The sequence below is a fragment of the Sphaeramia orbicularis genome, chromosome 5 (assembly GCF_902148855.1).
Source record: "Sphaeramia orbicularis chromosome 5, fSphaOr1.1, whole genome shotgun sequence".
In the NCBI taxonomy this organism is placed as follows: Eukaryota; Metazoa; Chordata; class Actinopteri; order Kurtiformes; family Apogonidae; genus Sphaeramia; species Sphaeramia orbicularis.
In genome coordinates this window covers 26,962,561-26,978,890 of record NC_043961.1, presented here as the reverse complement: position 1 = coordinate 26,978,890, position 16,330 = coordinate 26,962,561, and the positions used below count along the sequence as shown (strand labels likewise).

The 16,330-nt window shown below is 38.7% G+C and overlaps 1 protein-coding gene across 1 annotated transcript in view; it reads right to left on the bottom strand.

The window, feature by feature from the left end:
• LOC115419734 (MAP kinase-activated protein kinase 2) overlaps window positions 1-7,106 on the bottom strand; it is a 28,887-nt gene extending 21,781 nt beyond the window's left edge. The window contains 1 exon segment of the mRNA XM_075353475.1: window positions 6,293-7,106. Coding sequence (XP_075209590.1) covers window positions 6,293-6,511 — 219 coding nt within the window. The 5' untranslated portion in view covers window positions 6,512-7,106.
• Window positions 7,107-16,330: the final 9,224 nt, after the last annotated feature.

Genomic DNA, 16,330 nt, shown 5'->3' with positions numbered 1-16,330 from the left:
CCTCAGGCACCCAGGCCTCTGGTGGAGGTAGAGGACCCGAGCCCGAAGCCGACACAACACTGCTGTACATTAAGGCCGCTGTACATTATGACTGCCAGCTTTTTCCCAGTATTATATCATGTAACTGAGATTATATAAACCACTTTCATTGTCAACATCTCTTTTTAGAGTGTTCATAGGTTTAGTCCATCATACCATACACAGTCATAAAACCACAATGCAGATGCAAAATGACTGATCTGTGAATTTTATGTTGAGAAAGTAGGGGAAATTTCCTTATTGCTCAAGAAGGTTATCTGCTGTAAAGTGGAATAATGAGTAGGTACTCTTCAAGCAACACACATAACATTTTAGAGATGTGACTCTCAAAGGGTGAGAAAGAGAAATAACATTAGAGGGCCACCAACAAACCTCTTCCTTCCTCTCCCTCCTTTTCCTTCCTTTCTCTCACCATCACATGACTGAAGCATGGGCCAAGCATCTCCTCTGCATTTCCTATCCTTTCATGCTGACAGGAATGCTAAATTCAGAGAGATAATTTGTGTGACAGAGGGTGTGACTATCACAGATTTTATGCTCACTTGGGTCTTCTAAATTCCTGTGTTCTACAAAAGTCCAAGGGAGCATTACCATAATTCAAGGCCACTGCGGAACAATGCAGTACTTACAGTTCCTCTTTTCTCAGTTAACACTCCACAGGTGTTTGGTGATGGTATCAAAAAATCTTCCGACAACTCTCAACAAGTGGTTAAAAAATATATTCACTTGTGTTACTATTACTTCACCTTAAGCAACTCCCTACATTCTTCATCACATTACATAAAGCTATACTCAGGGACTAAGTGCTGACTGAGACCCTTTAACAAAGACAGAATTTGTTTTACAACACCTTATCAGCTATCATTTCAACTAGTGTCAGCCAATATCACTGCAAATGTTTGGTCTGTTCAATAAGCTTACATAATCTGATTATCATAGGTAGTAACAGGGGATTTTTCCAATCATGTTAACTAAAAATTCTGTATTCCTGCTGTATGGGATCAGGTTAGCAGACCTTTAGGACTTCTACAAATAATGTGCAGCACTGCCCAGAGAAAAGCTTGTCATAGCGTTTTGGTATCTGTTCATTGTTGACTCAAGATTAAGGTATTACTCAAACAGATGCAAAGAGATTTTATATTATTGGTTTTACCCTTCTGCAACTCAGCCTGTAGTGCTATTTTCAGCAGAACACAGCCTTAACCTGATGGCCCTTAATAACACAGATTCTTGTGAAACTATAAATGTAGTCATTGTAAAATGACACCTACAGATGCTTTACACCCTCCTAGAGTGTGCATGGCAGGACACATTAAAGGAGGACTCAGAAGGGCAAGTAGCTTTGTCTCAGCCTTGCAGTAAAAGCTATTGATTTTTTTTTTTTTTTATAGCAGCTTATATAAAATATAATGCATTTCAAGGCCGTCAAATATTTAAATATAAACTCTAAATTTCCCCCTCAAACACACCATCCAAATATAATTCATATGCACTGTTCACACAGAACTTTGGGGAAGTGACAGGTAAGTTTTACAAGGTGAGATCACCTTGGACCAGGCTGGCACATTCATGATCCAGGCCTCTACTGCAAATCTAATGAGAACAACAGATGAGCTGGGACTGACTCAGCTGACGTCAGTGAAAGAAGCAACAAGGACATTAGTTCATGCAGCGAAGGCGTCAATCCATTTCTGGCTACAGTCTGGGTTCAAACAGCATGACAACAGTGATACTGGAATACATAAGATAAGGTGCCAGATTTTTTTTTACATGTATTTGGTAAAGTGTATGAAGGATGTATCTATTTATCTGACTTCTCTATGCATTTATGCAGATTCTTACCACCTCTGGAGCTAAAATGGAAATTCACAATTGTAAAGATCTGTGCAGTAGGTCAATGACTACAATATTTCCAGTACATTCATTCTCACATAAGAGCCATGTTGCCATCCAAATGGTGCAGAGATTTAAGTAACTTTTCCATAAAATGTGCCATTCTTCCGTTTCTACAATTTACAGTGACATTTCACCATTAAGCTAGAATTTCTTCTTTTTTTTTCAAAATCTCTGCTCTATCCAGAAACCCTAAACAATTTTTCAGGCAACTAATTCATAACTCAAGTACCTAGAGTTTGTAGTGGAGCATCACAGAAATAATCTTATGTTTTTTAAGTGTTATTTTTCGGCACATTTAGCAATACATTGAATTTTCCATGTTGGACAAACTCAAATTTCATAGTAACAGTAACATAGTAACCCTATTTCCTAAACACTTCTTCAGTGTCAAATGATTAAAGGCAACAGCCTCAAGTCTGGTGCCTGTATTGTAGTTTTACAAGACTAATATTCAAATACACAGCTCAAATAGTATAGCTTTCTTCCCCAAATCACCAGAAAAAAGGAAAACAGATATAAATTAAATACTAATCTAGAAGCTTGTGTGAACTATTCCTCCACATCAAAAAGACACACCTAAACCTGTAGCTGGTTATAAACATCATAATTAGCTCAGTGGGGTCAATAAGTAAATAATGTGTGTATGAAAATATCTTGAGACCAACTTACGGTACATCAGTATCTTTACAAAACCTGCCAAGTACAGCTAAGAAACATTTCAGGCATCTTATCTTCAACAGAAAGAAATGCAAATGACCTGTAACCCGTCCTTAAAACTCTTGTGACAGCTATGGAAAATAATGCAGACAATCACAATAGTTGCTAAGCGGTTGAAAAACATGAATAACCTATAAGAAAACTGCAATGATATCTTGATCAAAATTTGCCAGAAGGCAATTAGAATACCTTAGTCCATCTGGCAGAAAATTCTACGGTACGATGAGGCTACAATTAAGATTTGCGCCTATCAAACTAACTTGCATTTCATCATAAACATACCATTCCCAATATAAACAAAAGAGGTGGCTGAATCATGTGGGGATAGTTTTCTACATCTGGTCCTGGAGTGCTAGTCAGGATGGGGGATAAAATGAAGTGAGCAAAACAGACAGAAATGATGAAAACTTGGAGTCAACAACAACCCTGTGACCAGGGGGAAGATTTGGTATCAATCAAGACAATGACTGGGGATGTCCCGATCCAATCTAAAGATCGATATTGGCTGCCGATCTGGTATTTTTTAGAAGATCAGATCAGATTTTGTCACGAGATTGGGCCGATCCGGGCCCGGTTCTGGGAGAGGGGACAAATGTCCTGCCGCCTCAAATTAAAGTTTCCAAAGGTAGGGAAAAGTAAAATGAGCTGCACAACAGCGGGAGGCTTAGAAGAATTAGTAAAGCATCTATACATTTCACTTTCACTTAATGGTCTGCACGTACTCATGAGGTACATACGGTAATGATGCGTGTTGGGTTTTTTCAATCCGCAGGGCTTTTGCGTAATTATTTGACCCGACCCGACCCATAAATAAATTGACATTCGTCTGACCCGCCCCAACCCAACCCACGAGTAACCCGCTGATCTGCACATCACTAATACACAGCACGCACCCCTATATAATCCCTGGACAGACCTGTCCAAAGACGCACTACAGCACTGGCAAACACACGGCTCATGGGCCAAAACTGGCCTGCCAAACATTCTAATTTGGCTCATAGTATGAATTTGGAAAGTGCAAAAATTATTCTAAACATATTAAGAGTCAAAGGTGTTGTTTTAGTTCACATTTCACATTCAGCCCGATTGTGATCTCAAGTAAAATAAAACCTATAAATAATGACTCCAAATTTAAATCAAAATTTCATTGTAAAAAATTAATATTGGATCAATATTGGCAAAACTAATCCTAAAAAAAACAAATCTGAAGGAAAAAATCCAGATCAGGACATCGCTAACAATGACCCTACAAATAAAGCCAAAGCTTTGAAATAATGATGTAACCAAACATGTCCATGCCCTGTAGTAGCCATTTCTGCAGATAAACTAAATTGTAAGTTTGGGCTGGTCCCTATAAAGGCTGTTCACTCGTAAACTGTTTTCACATGAGGCCCATTCATCCTGACGAAGCATGATACGACCACACCACCCTAACCTCAGAACCTAAGCAGGGTGGGGCCTAGTTAGAACACCACCTGGGAATAAAAGGTGCTGAAAGATTTAGCTGATAACAAGGCCCTCCAGTCTCTTTGGGGAGGGGGGGGGGGGTTGAATCCCATCACTGTCGAACACTTTTTCAAATTTCCCTTTAGTGGGACTAATAGAGGATTATCTTATCTTCAAAGAAAAAATGTCTAGATGTGAAAATACACTAAGTCATGTCTCTACACATATCAAAAGCTGTAAATGCTGTCAAAAGTCCATCTATATACAGTAGATAGAGGTTGTGTGTTTGTTTCATATACACCTGGTAGTGGAAAAAGCTATGACCCAGTAATTTTGATTTTTACCACCACACAGGATGTTACCATACTGTGGTTCATCTTGAGATTATTTTAGAAAATTTTAATTCATTAAAAAAAAAAAAAAAACAATTCCCTCTGATATCAAGTAAGACATAGCCCACATTAATAAACTACAACACTGGATCACTCTGTTGTCATCTGTGCGTGGATAGCTGTAGTGACGTTCACACTTTATTAATCACTGACTGATACTGATATTCAGAGGTAGTCCCTGTTAACAGCAGTGTCACTTTACAGTCCAAGCTTTTCATAAGCTAAGCTTTTCATAATTTACAGGCTAGAGGAGAGGAGAGTTTCTAATTTTAATACGGAGCAGTGTCAGATGACTGATATGAGTCAATATTTACTTATCACACTAAATGGTAAATATGAATGATATGCAAATCAACTGCAGCAGGTAACAGAGATAAACCACTTGAGCCAATTGAGAAACTGTATGACAGAGCTTTCCAAACAATGTATCCTGGACTGCGTGATGTCCACTCTGCAGCACTTGCGGTTGATAAATCAGAGCTGAGTGTATGGTTTTATAGTTCCTGATTGGACTTGATGAAAGGTTTATAGTACTTTAAATGTATACAGTACATATGACTGTTGTCAGCTGATATCAAATAGACAAGTGTGTAAAAGTTAGAAATGGTGGGTTTTCAACTGTTGAGATGAAATTGGGGGATAACAGGCCACACACCTTACTTCTGATGCACTTTCCTCTCGGTTCAAATGAAATGACTGAATATGAACATTAATATAGATGATGTGGTGCAGTTTTATGCCACCGTAGAAAAGTGAAGTCACTTTTCAAGCTTCCATGTTGAGCCAGTGAGTACAGTCATGTCTGACGACAGCATGTGGTAATTACAGATGTCAATCACGTATTTAACCCCCCTAGCTGTCTGAAAACAGCTGTGATTAGCCAAAGTTTGCGTCACAGGGGAGATCTTCAACACAGTAGAGTGGAATGCTTGTTACCTGTTAGAACACCTGGATTACAATATGGTAAAGATAAATAAGGTAAATATGGAACTTCGACTCCAAAGGTCATTCAGTAAAGAGCATACCTCTGCCAAGGCCCCACAGTCATCTAATTCAGTCAAAGCATAGGTTACCAACCGTAACTGTCTGGTCATAACCCCTGTTTGTTGGTTCTGTTGTTGACATATGGTTCTGTTGTTGACATATCAGCTTACGAAGATAGCAACAAATGGGTGTATGAACATCTAGGCTCTGTGGTGACAGTACACAGTTACTGAACTGCTATTTGAATGAAAAGAAGATCCAAGGTATTTAAGATAAAGACACAGCAACATTACAAAAGTCCACTGAGGACCACATTCATTGTCAAATAATTTAAGGTCTGAAGCAATTATTTGCATCACTGACAAACCTGGTGACTTCTCTCAGTAATTCAGTACAAAAATAGTTTCCAAGAGCTTTCATTGTTTGTTTTGTCCAATCATCAGACAAAAACACCTGAAGTCTTCAACTGTATTGGGGCCAAAGTCCAAAAGGCAGCAACTTTTATGTTAGAGAAGGCTGGCTCAGTTCTGCTCTGCTTTGGAAAAAGAGCTTTTTACTGTCACCTATTGACAGTGTGTTTGTTTGTTAATCATCTACTCAGATCTACTGTTTTACCAACAAATTGTGAGTTTGACTTCATATAATTTACATGGCCCCACTGGCACTGTACGTGGGTTTATAGTGTTGACAACACAATAAACCCACACCTAGGTACAACCAAAAAATTTCAAGCAGAATCTTCATATTGCTATGAAGCGGGTGTCTATTTTTATTACTGCTTGTATCAGTCTAAACGTCCCAAGCCCCATATGACCTACCTTCAGCGCATACTTGTCTCCAGTCTTCCTCTGATAGATTTCAAGCACCTTGCCATTGATTCCCAGCCCCAACACCTGGCTGGTCACCTTGTAATCGTCCGTTATTGCATTCTTTTTTATCTGCAAGGTGGGTTTGGCGTGGAAAGAGAGGAACTGGCCCGTGGAGTTCTGCTGCCCGGGGTTCGGGAACAGTGGCTGGTTCTGTGCGTTGGACAACATGCTCACGGTTTAGGCTAACAACAGCCAACTCTAAACCAAACTCCTTTGCCCTTTTCTTGAAACACAGGACTAAGTCTTCTTCCTGTGTTAGCTGGCCTTTGAAAATGTTCAGCTAAGCAGCCTGGCCCGAGAAATAACCGACAGCTTTTGAGACGTTACAGGTTAACAAAGTGACTTGGTTAGCTATAAAATGCTAAACAAGCTAGCTGTTAGCATGTTAGCTTGATCCTATTCTTGACCTGTGATTTTCGGCTAACAACTCAGCTATCGGTTAGCTTATCCATCTCCGGTGGGGTCCGTCGTCCACCGGTTCCTCAAAGAGCACTTCAGGAACTTTTCTAAAAAAATCCCATTCGTCAGATAAAGAAATGGCTAAAAACACGTAAAGTAAAATGTCATAAAATAAGGTAAAAACGACAAAAACACTCAACGGAACACAGACGACAGAGAGGGAAAACTCCGATACCAACAGCACGCCAAACACAGTTCACTTTCGACGGACCCAGCCGGAGCAGGTTTTACAGCTGACGTCATGGCGGGTTTTTTTTCAAGCTTAAAGGAGAAGTATGACAGAGGAAACGAGTGGATCTTTCACTGACACTACCATCCCCCAGGAAACACGGCATATGTCAGCTTACTGTCACCACATTACAGTCACAGTCCAGTGGGTAAGACGTAAGATTATCTATTCACAGAAATTCAACATAAAACACTTAATTATCTATATCACCTTAAAACATGATCAGTTATGTTATCTTAGAATCAGATGGTCATATTTACACAGATCACATGTCACTTCCTCCTTAATTCCATTTTAAGAAAGATGGCATACAGCATTAACCCTTAAATTCCAATTCTTTTTTGTCTTTCCCTAGTTATTTATCAAAGATTATTGGATCAAATTAGAAAAACAAAATATATAGGCTTATTAACAACATAATAACAAGTGTTTACAACAAGATTACTACAAGATCATTTGTCAAACTACATGGATTTTACTGGGGAATCAATTTTACAGAAGATTATGTTTTTCCATGGTCAATACGGAACCTCTGAACATCCAAATGGGTCATATCTGATGACCATGAAAATCTGAGAAACTGCACTTGACCTCAGTTATTTACATGTATCAATAGGATAAGTGGATCAACAGTTATTACACATTTTAGATCACTAGATGCTTTTGGTTAGGTTAAGGTTCATTACCACGGATTATATCTGAGTGTGGAGTCTTCAAGGGTTAATAAGGAGCTTTAATATTGTTGTTTTGAAAATCCTCCACTAGATGTCACCAAACATTACACACCAAACCTTTAAAGATTTATTAGGCATTTTAATGGGGTAATTTATCACTATGCGGGCTGCACAGTATTACCTCACAGCAAGAAGGTTCAGTTCCAGCACCGGAGTGGGCCTTTCTGTGTGCAGTGTTCTCCCTGTGTCTGCATGGGTTCTCTCTGGGTATTTCCTCCCACAATCCATAGACATGCACTTACCAGGTTCATAAATTGTAGATGTGAATGGTTGTTTGTATATGTCAGCTCTGCAATGAACTAGTAACTCATCCAAGGCGAACCCCAATCGGCTCACAAGTAGCCAGGAAAGGCTCAGGCATCCCCCTCATGAGAACTAAAAAATTCAGAAAATGAATGGATGGAATTTGTAAGTAGCTAGAAATGACTAAACAATCCACAGAGAAAAATAATTCACACTGTATCACCACTGTATTGTGAAGATCTACTGAATTTAGGATGCTACCCAGCCAGTATATGACACCACTTTGTATTTTAAGAGCAATACTGAGACACTTCAGCATGAGAAGAGGAAGTTTGGTAACCCTGCCCATGAGGTATTGAAGAGCATACTTGTGTCAGAAATCATTTACTAAGCCTTATAATAAAGTAAAGGTCGACTTTTAGTGGATTTTGTAAAGGCTGGTATAATAACAATAGATCAGAGCAGGAAAAAGGTGCCAATAGCTGATTAATCAGACAAAGTCACCTCTCCCCATCCCCTCTAAAAAACTTACACTACCAGAAGTGATCCTTGACTTGATTAAATATGAGATAACTATTGAATTAAACATCAACCTCAAAGTATTTCTAATAAATCTGGACATGAATAAACCAAACATGAAAATACAGGTGGGATAGATTTTTGTTTTTAAGCTATTACTGATATTATCATTTTTCATTAAAGTATTAGTAAGTATGGGTAAGTAAGCATTATCTGTACATTAAACCTCAAATAGCTCGCTCAGAGAGGAATAAACAGAGATTTCCGGCATACTTGATCCTATGTCATATTTAACAGCTGTGGAATTGAATAGCAACAACTTTTATCTCTGGAAAATGCAACATAGGTACATTGTGTGATTATTTGCATAAATTAGTGCATATGCCATAGACATGGCTTTTCACATTATATTGTGGTTCACCTTGAGTCGACAACGTATGATAATTTTCACTATACATTCAACCCGTAAAGACCCAGTGTGACTTTTCTGTCAGTTTCCAAATGAATTTTTCTTTCTATTTAACCTTTCATCGAGTAATTTATCACCATTTATTGCAATATTATCCTCTGTATTTAGCATTTTTCAGTGAAAATCAAGTATTTTCTTATATCCAAACTTGTGATCATGTAGATGTTCGTAAAAGGGCAGCCATGGCCCAGAAAGTAAATCGGGGTTCAAATCCCACTCTGTCCCAGTCATGTGCCGTTGTGTCCTTGGGTGAGACACTTCACCCACCTTGCCTCCTGTGTCACTCACACTGGTGTATGAATGTGTGTGAATGTTTGGTGGTGGTCACAGGGGCTGTTTGGCACAAACTGGCAGCCACACATCCATCAGTCTGCCCCAGGGCAGCTGTGGCTACAAATGTAGTTTACCTCCACCAGAGTGTGAATGTGAGAGCGAATGAATAATGGATCAATAATGTCAAGTGCTTTGGGTGCCTTGAAAAGCGCTATAGAAATCCATAATCCATTATTATTATTAAAAGCTCGGATTAAAGTTGAGTGTTTTTATATCAGAAACAGAGAAAACTGAAGAAAAACTGACTTTTTAAGCAAATCTATCAATAATTGAACACAAACCCAGTGTCTCCATTCACTGTCATTGATACAACACCATGGGTTTTACTGGTGAATCGATGTTGTTGAAGATGACAGTGTTTCCACGTTCACTACAGAGCCTCCAAACGTCCAAATGGGTCATATCTGATGACCATGAAAGCTGAGAAACTGCATTTGGCCTCAGTTATTTACAAGTATTGATAGGCTAAGTGGATCAATAGTTATTAAACAGTTCAGATCAGTAGATGCTTTTTGTCAATGGTGGATGTTTGGGTCTTTATGGTTTAAACACCACTGCAGAATGGGGAACCAACATACAGTGGAGTGTAAGTGACTTTGGACACAGCCCATCCTTTATATAGTCAAACCAGTTGTTGATCTTGTAGAAGGACAGGCAACAACAAAATTCAAACCATGATCACACACCCCCAGCAAGATACTTCCAATACAGAAATTACATTATCCTTGGAGCTGTACTGCACTGCAGGAGGCAGCTCTTAGTGAGGGAATAAGTCTTTGCTGATGTACCGTTCAGACCAGTTATCCACCAATTTCATGTTGAAAACAAACCAAGTGTAGTTTTTAGTGCAAGTACGGCTTATTACCTCCAGTATTAAAGAATAAACTGTACAGAAAAAAAAAAAATTAATGTGGTATTATATACAACTTTGCTGTGAATGCTCTCTTTAGGTATAATTCTTTTAGAAATTGAGCCAAACATATTGCAATGTAAACTACAGGCTGACACTTGATTTTTTTTTTTTTTTTTTTTTTTTTACAAATATTTTGTTTATAGAATTTTTTTATATTTGTAAAAACAGACATAAGGTACATCACAAAACAGAAAAAGTACAAAAAAAAAAAAAGAACCCCCCCCTTCCCTCCAGTCCCAAGCAAAAGGACAAACAAAAGCGACAATAACAAAAGAATTATCTGCTCTAATGGGGTGCAAAAGAAAAATATAACAGTACAATCAGCACCATCTGTGAGTATACGTCTACAATGATTTTCAGTCCAGTCTAAAAAAAATAAAATAAAATAAGGCTGACACTTGATATGAAGATTATTTTTTAAAAATCCATAATGTGGATTTATAACATATTATGTTCTTCAGCAGATCAAAGTTTAAGCAACTTGGTTGAATTTGGCACATTTTTGCTCCGCCGTTAGTTAGTTGTTATTTGTAAACAGCATAACTTTCTGGTAAAATGCTGCCTCCCTCTGTTGGTAATGCTAGATGTGACAACTTGCCCCTTTAAGAGACCCACTTGCATGTTTTGATATTTAAGGAGAGGGAAGCAAAAATAGACACCGTAATCGCTCAGCAGAGGTTAGCTGAAGATCAGAACACAGCCGGTCTCTTGTAGAAGCAGAATATACCATAACTCATGTTATTATTAATGTTTTTCTTAACCCATAAAGACCCAAATATCCACCATCTACCAAAATCATCTACTCATATAAACTGTTTAATCCCTGTTGATCCACTAATCCTATCAATCCATGTAAATAATTGGTGTAAAATACAGTTTGTCATCTTTTCATGGTCATCAGATATGACCCATTTGGACGTTCAGAGGCTTCATAGTGAATGTGGAAACACCGTCATCTTCTACAACATTCATTCACCAGTAAAACCCATGGAGTTGGATCAATGACAGTGGATGGAGACACTTGGTTTATGTTCACTTAATAATGGATTTGGCTGAAAAAGTCCGTTTTTCTTCAGTTTTTTGTATTTTTAATATAATAATCCACAACTTTACTTTGAGTTTTTATGAACATCTACATGATTAGTAAATTAAATGTTGGAAAATACCTGATTTTCACTGGGAAAAAAAATACAGACGATAATATTACAATAAATGGTGATAAACCACTTAAAGATGGTTAAATGTAGAGAAAAATTTATTTGAGAACTGCCACAAATGTCACACTGGGTCCTTATGGGTTAACTTAAGTAGTGTCTTTGTATTCGGCCATAGAATATGAGACAAGTGGTTCCAACAATCTACAGTACCTTATAAAATAGGACTGTAACATCTAATGTAAAGTTGAACCAATGAAAATGAATAGACTCCCAGAAGATATATGGTCAGATCTTTATCATTATAGCATGTGTGTGGTTTTCAGGGTGAAACTATAACATGAAGACATAATTCGACCTCAGTCCCACACATCTGAAATTATTTGTTGTTTACACTATTAGAGCTGCTGTACTGCTCTGTGTGCATTAACTGAGCACAGGTTTTAACCACTAGATGGCAGACCAGTCTACTTTTTTTATTAGAACCAGGTCCTTAACAGTAGCCTACATCTTAATATTGTATCTGATTTGAATGGGTGTCAAAGGGGCTTGGAAAAGCACATAAATAGATGTTGCCCTCCTGACAATACACCGAGGGTCAGACAATGAAAACAACTGTATGAAAGACGACCATTGTTGTTACATCACTGATCATTTATCTGATGAACAGGAATTTAATACTGTTTAAACATTTCAAACACAAACAAAATGAGGACACTGACTTAAAAATTCTCTGAAGGGCGTTGGTTGAAAAGGCCTCGCTGCCATAGAGCCCTGACAGTGAAAAGGCTTCAGTATGTAGGATAATAACATAGCTGTGTAGGTCAAGCTGCGTTTAGCTGAATCAGAAAAAATGTGGAAAATGTCTGCAACCTCATTTTTCAACAATGCAAGTGCTTTGGTTTAATTTATTCTCAGCTGAGCAAATTAGGGAATCCACGCTACTTTATGGTTGTTTGTTGTTACAATTGTTTTCTCAAAGGTTATCTGCGAAAATAACACCATAAAGTGAACAAGGAAATGTTTGTATAATTCCTAGAACAGTTGGAAGACATGTCCCGACACTGTCACGGGCCATATTCTGCTGGCACAGAACACATTAGTCTTGTGTAATGCAAAGTATAAATAGGTGAAAGGGGCCAACCACAGCTCCCCAGCACCACTTCCACCTATAGAAAACGCTTTGTATTTGTATTAAATCATAAGAAACACAAACATTAACCAAACAGTGAAATTTCATTGATTTCACTGAAATATCAAACGATAAAGGTATTCTATGTGAATGTAAAACTATTTATATAATATCTCACCATATCATATAATCAGCTATTACTGGCAACTTGGACCATTATAATTAAATGCACCAGTGACATCGTGTGTTTAAGTCAAATCAGAAAAATCACACAAGGGGATCATAGCGATGTAAATATTGTAATAGAGCATCTGGCATTTGCTAGGAATCTCCCTAAATGATTTATCTAAAACTATATTTTAGGTATAGGACAGATATAAAATATTCAATTGAATTCAATCATAGAACCATAATGCTGGTACTATATTGTACGTCATACACACTGCTGAAGTGGTCAATAAAACAAATATAACAAAACTAAGGAAAAAGGCAGAAAAATAGAGAATATGTAATTATATGGTCATAGTTTTATTTAAAAGCAGTATTCAGCGATTCAGCGTCGCTTGCATGACATTTCTTGAATCTCATGACTTTTTTTTATCAAGAAAAAAAGATTGAAATCTTTCCAGAAATCTGATTATATTTAGTCACAAGGACCAGTCATCATCCAAATACTTAATATTTTTACAAGACACAACAATTTTGTTATATATTAAATTAAGTTAAATGCACTAGTATCAAGTTCAAATAAACAAAAAGACAACAAAACAAGCAAGAAAGTGTCACGTTGCCTTAGATAAACTGTGTCAAAAGAGGAAAAATGAAGAAGAAAACTCAGCCTGGAACAGTGTTTTTTGTTGTTTGTTGCATGCAAAGCTTGATTTTTGTACGTTACACTTCATTTAATCTCCAACATCATATGATAACTTCCTGGAAGTTTCAGATTTCACATTTATCATAATCCACCATGAAAATGATGCAAAGGTAGTAATGCAACAAATTGTCCTCAGTCCTTTAAATGACTGTTACTACACACACACCAAATCCAATATCATACAGTCAGCAGGACATAAATATTTTCTAACATCTCAACCTATTGATTTGTTTGCTGTCTGAGTGTAATTTCCTCTTTACGGGAAGACAGAGACACTATCCTCCAGCTTAGTTTGCACTTGGATAGATTTCACTTTTATTATCCACAGTTATGTAAGCGAAACACATGGACACATGGATCCCATATATGTATGCACTGAACTCACCTTTTACATCACCTATACACAAGTCTAACACACACACATGTTCACTGTGTCAGTGTGGGGTCTGAAATTGGAAACTCTTGCATAAGCCTTCACAGCTTTGTGCTGATAAATTAACACAAGTTACAGAGTTACAGTTACTTTGCATAGCTTCAGGCTTACTTATAGCTGTTCCCCAGACACTCGGGACAACCTGTCCATTTCAGTGTTCTCCCCAGGGGATGTCTGCGGCTACCACGATAGTCATATTTTTTATGAATAAAGCAGAATGTTCACACTACACCAGCTCCATACAGAGGCTGAACTGAAGGCTTACTCGCCATTGTCACAAAGTTTGTCCAAGTGTACAAGGATCAGGAATGCGTGGCCTGTACACGGAGCTGTAGAATCTGACATGCTGACATTTTCCTTTTCTCCACTCCTTCCTAGAACACTCCCCTGACACTCTCTCCTATTTCACAGCACTTCTTTTAACTTCCTGAGAGGAAGGAAATCTCAGGGGCAAGAGGTACGTCTCCTTCATCTTCCCTGTCCTGCCTCTGTTCTTCATTAGTGTGTGATAGTCAGAGCGAGTTTGGATCAGTTATTTCAGGCTGGCCAGAACCCATCTTTCTCAGAATAATCCTGCATTGCCGACTGGGGCTGAAACTTTAGCCAGCTCTTGATATAGACCCATGGTCAGCACTGGCTCTGATATAGGATTCTAGCACCTGAACACTCACAAGCCTCCCGCCCAACATGGGACCTGTTGAACCTGCTCACCCCTCAGATGCATGCACTCACACAGACACCCCCTCCCATTTTTTGATCCCATCTGATGATCTCCGCCATCGCTTGCTCTTTACTCTTTGTGTCTCTCTCTCACTCTATAATTACTATGCAGAGTTCCCAGAACCCGTATTTACATATGATCTAATTTTGCCCTGCTTTATTCTACATCCTTCAACAAATGACAAGAATTTATTTAAACATAGCTTTAAAGAAGATTCTCCAGAAACTAGAAACTTTGCTTGTCAGTTTATTGGATGCCTCTTCACTTGCTGTTCTATTTGCAGCTTGATTTGCTCCTGGCCCAGGTCACCTCAGGAAAGCATGATAAACCTCACCGAGGACAGAGGAGGTGGTTTCCCTGTTCTGGTTTCACTGGAGGCGGATGTACAGTCCCTCAGAGATAAAACAGCTCTTACGGCCAGCAGCTAACCAAGCCACCTCTTCCCCTATCCTCCTTCTCACACTCTCTTCATTTTCATTTTCACATACATACACAAGGTCATAAAAACCCCAGTGACGAGTCATGGACCAAGCTCCAAGGCAATCCAGTCTTGTGATGGAACTGTACAAAGTGTGCAAAGTCACTTCCAATCTCAGCTTTGCAACATGGGCCTCTGGAGGTGGAGATGCTCTATGACCGGCAGGAGATGAATAGAATTTGTGTGAGTAGCCCATGCGTGCAGTGTGTTGCAGCATTCTGTTGAATATGATTTATTAATATAGTTCATAAATATATAACTATGGCTGCAATGGTTGTTCATTCACATTATTCTCATGGAGCGCTTTTGCCAAACAGCACATTCCACTAAAAGGCTTGAGGACAAGCATTAACTCCCCTGTTCTTTCTCTCTCATAAACGCTCACACAGATAAATACCTGCACATTTGAAACCAAACACGAAAAGGCAGGCACCGCGCACAGGTTCTCTTGAACAGAAGAGCTGCACAATGTCATAGAAATGCGCACATGCACCCACACAAAAGAAACCATGTTTGGCTTTTCATCCATGAAATAGCTGGCCTCCTCTTCAGCCCTGCAGGGAGCATGTGACCGCCACTGGAATCCCCCTTTTATCTATGAACAGACTGAAACACATAGGTCTCTGCAGAAGACTGAGGACCTTCAACGGTCTGTTCAAACTGACACCAGGCCTGTGGAGTTCAGGAGACACACATCACATTAAAAGAAATATACATTTTTGATGATCAACATCACACAGGTAAAGTGTTGATGTGAGCACATTTTTTCTCTCTTTATTTTTTCTTTTGAGGTTAGTGGGACAACAACTTGTTAGCTTACGTCTAAGTGGTTGCTCTCACGTTTTGGTCACATGGAAATTCCTGCTCCCCCTCTTGCCCCCCAATAAACAAGAGGCCATTTGATGAGAGACGATGATTATTTAGCCTACTTCTGTTGCCAACTCTACTTCTGTCCTACTCAGCTGTAAAGAATGTCCTAATTTCATTTTCACGCTGCTAACAAACAACTAGACTCATACACACATACACACTTCTCCTTTTCACTCGCATACTTGTGGCGCTCTCGTTTCTGTCTCATATTTGCACACACACACACACACACACACATATAAACAGGTCTGATTCTGCTGACCAAGTGACATGGGGCAGGAAGATGCTCCAGTTATCCTGCACAGAGAACGTCTGCACAGTTATTGGTGGTCTGGCACCGGACAGACTTCCTCATAGACATAACAATATTACGTTGCTTTTTCTCTCTGTGATTAAATCCAGGCCGCTGACCTAGACTTCGAGAAA